Raw genomic sequence first — 3,361 nt, 5'->3', positions numbered from 1 at the left:
ATCAAGTAGATAGATTGTTCTGGCAAACTCGCAATAAAACGCAAACACGATTCAAGAATTGCCTCCCACCAATGGCGGAGAGAGGCAGAGACCAACTGCGTCCCCAATTTTTGGAAAAAAAAATACACACACATATAATATATTCATATTATATTAGGGAGGAAACATGCTTCCCCTTTTTTTTTTTTATTAGATTATTAGATTCCAATTAGAAATAACGGTTTTTATATCATCTATACTATTATTAAAAGAAGAGGCTTTGTTTTTTTTTTGAATGGCAGACTGAGATGTCATTTAGTTAAATGAGAGGAGGAATCTCCTGTTGTACAATGTCCTGGATACAATCTGGGATTGTATGTAACCAGCTAACACTTTGCTCTGATTCATATGCTAAACTAGCCAACCGGTGAGCTAATTTGTTACATGCACGAGGTGCATAAGTAATCTTGATAGGATGCAGCTGCTGTAGGATGAACCCGATGTCCTCAATTAGTGGTCCATACTCTGTTAGAATAGGAGATCCATTATTGATGTCTTGCACAGCCAATAAGCAGTCCGACACAATGCAAACCGATTCGAATTGAAGCACGCGGACGAGTTGCAAACCTGATTGAATTGCAAGAAGTTCAGCATGCATGGGAGAGCTAACAAACTGAACTGCAGTTTGAAATGCAGCTTGAACCTCTCCACTAGTATTTCGAAGAACCTTTCCCAGTCCTCCTTTTGGCAACTGAGGAAGAAACGCTCCATCCACATTCAAAGTAAGCTCCACTGTGCTTTCCGGACTCCACTTCTTACTGACCGGTAGCTGGGCTGCAGCAGCAACAGGCTTACTAGCTTGGTGAAACTCCTCCAACCACGTTATACATCTCTGAAAAATGTCAGAGGCCGAACTAGCTTTGTTTTCCCATAATTGTGAGTTTCTGTTCTTCCATAAACCCGAGATGAGCATCAGAAGCATATTAAAGAGACTTTGCTAGCCAAAGTAGACGTGAAATTAGACCATAGATTATCTAAAAATATCTTTTAGTAAATGGAGGTCATAATCGTAATAAACAAAATAACATAATAAAATTTTAATTTATTTCCCCCTAAAATCTCTCTCTATAATTTCCCACTTCCACAGTTCCACAGCAAAAGAGGAAAAAAAAAAAAAAACTTCTAAAACTCCCCACAATCTCCAATGATTTTTTTTTCTTTTGAAAATTAAACCCACACACAGAGTGTGTGTTTTGGTCTAGTTAATTCTTAAGAGAATGGGCCTTATGGTTAAATTTACATAATTCCTTCAAATGCCCTTCTTTGATTAATTTGTTTCAATAGAAAACCTAACATATTGCATGGACAATATGGTAAAAAGATAATAAAAAAAAAGAAAAAAAAAGAAATAGGTAGGAGTGAGATAACTCTTCCAGATAAAACTGAATAACTTCCATAATTATTTTATGATATAACTTCTCCTAATAAGAGTCTTTTAAAATATTTTTTTGTTGTTGTTGGAAGTCTTTTAAATTGTTTCAACAACGTAAACTAGTTTTCTGGTCACATACTCTACATGTGTAAATTTTTTTAAATTATATCTTATATAATCAAGCCAATTCTCAAGGGAATGGTTAAATTTTTGAACTCCCATATTTGTCCTCACATAATATAGATATTAATAAATAAATTATTTCTATATGAGGATAAGATAGTCAATTGACTATGTCATATTTCAAAAATTTGCAATACTTCCCATTAAAAAAGGAGAAACTTCCCCAATATCAGGAAAGATAACTTTTTAAAATTAAAAAAATAAAAATAAAAGTCAATTGACATGTGCTCCAGGGGCTAGTATTGATAAAAAAATAGAAGTTATTTGACAAAAAAAAGTGGAAAGTTATCTGAATTGTGGGTCATTATTGCATATATGGATAGTTAACCATCAAAATATTAAATAGAGTTAATTGACACACGCTAACGAGACACAAATTAAAAGGTTGTTCAGAATCTAGTATATTTTTAAATTAATTCCCAAACTTGGTGGGCCGTGGGCCCAAGTTCTGGTAATGTCCCCTAATTTTTTCTTTTTTCTTTAAGGAAATGTGCGCCCCTATAAATCTATAATCATTTATATATAATATAATATATTATATAGTATTCCACATTCCAAGCTTTTTTATCATATAATTGATTATAATTAATTATTTATATTTCTTTCGTGCTTACGAATTTTCGAGTCAATACGGAAACGATTAAACAAATATTTTATTAACATCAATATATAGGACCCTTCTAGGAGGGATCCTTATAACATATTTTATTAATATGGACGATATTTCACATTTGGAAATCATTTCATGATAATTTTATTATCTATACTAGTTAAAATGTCTTTCTCAATATATAAAATTAAGCAATCATTCTCATCACTCATTCAACTGCAGCAATATCTTCTCAAAAGAATTGGCCAAGAATCGTTGCTTGACTAGTACACACACACACACACACGTTGCTTGACTAGCGCGCGGACACACAGACACTAGAATCTGATCATGCATTAGCGCATGTGTCAACCTCTTAATTAATATACTCGTTAGAGTGTGTCAATTGGCTCTATTTAATATTAATTTTTTTTTTATCTTTGTTTGTCTAAATAAAATATGAGAAATTTTAAATACACACCCTCAATTACTTAATGTACATCCCTTATATTTTTTGTCTCATTTTTTCATCAATCTTTCATCTATGCTCCTCCTCATTAAATAAAAAAATGAGAAAAAATTAAGGAAAAAAAATAAAAAAAGGTCGGCTATGTATCATAAATTTTTGTTTGATACATTCTTTTTGTTATATTATGGAATTAATTGCTAATTGATTTCAGAACATATCAATATGGTAATTATTAATTACCTTTCTTATTTCTCACATAAATGAGGTTGGTATATTGCTAGAAGATTGAATAACTTAACATTTTTATCTTTGTTGTTTTTCAAGTTGAAAATCTTGATGCCTCAAAGATTTTAAATTATTCAATGTATGTCAATATCTTCGTGATCGATATAGTCATGGTTAATATTAAAATAAGTAAAGAATGAGCCATGCTGGTTGTTTTGCAAACAAAGTGATTGATCATGAAGTATTCATGCATCCAATATATATTTGATGGTTTTATAACTTCTTTCAATATGTTTCAACCAATTTGGTTGCTTTATAATTCTTCGTATTGACTACAATAATTTTTTCTATCTCATTGACGTTCACGTATGATCTTAAAGAGACGTAGATTGTAGGGTTAAAAACTTGTTACTCCTCAAACTTTACCCTAAAAAACAGTTTAGTCTCTCTCCTTTTAAATTAAATAGAGTAGTCCTTATTCTCT

General features: G+C 31.5%; 1 protein-coding gene across 1 annotated transcript; it reads right to left on the bottom strand.

Annotated features, from left to right (window-relative positions):
- Nucleotides 1-298: 298 nt before the first annotated feature.
- LOC112184181 lies at nucleotides 299-961 on the bottom strand. The gene has a single exon (XM_024322454.1). The coding sequence runs from the start codon at nucleotides 959-961 to the stop codon at nucleotides 299-301; it is 663 nt and encodes a 220-aa protein (XP_024178222.1).
- Between the last annotated feature and the right edge of the window lie 2,400 nt (nucleotides 962-3,361).

Source organism: Rosa chinensis, chromosome 2 (assembly GCF_002994745.2).
Source record: "Rosa chinensis cultivar Old Blush chromosome 2, RchiOBHm-V2, whole genome shotgun sequence".
NCBI classification, from domain to species: Eukaryota; Viridiplantae; Streptophyta; class Magnoliopsida; order Rosales; family Rosaceae; genus Rosa; species Rosa chinensis.
The sequence above is the reverse complement of the archived record's forward strand: the minus strand, read 5'-3'. Positions and strand labels throughout refer to the sequence as shown.

What these genes read in the sequence shown, in the direction of transcription:
- LOC112184181 (XM_024322454.1), bottom strand. Translation starts at nt 961, where the DNA reads ATGCTTCTGATGCTCATCTCGGGTTTATGGAAGAACAGAAACTCACAA.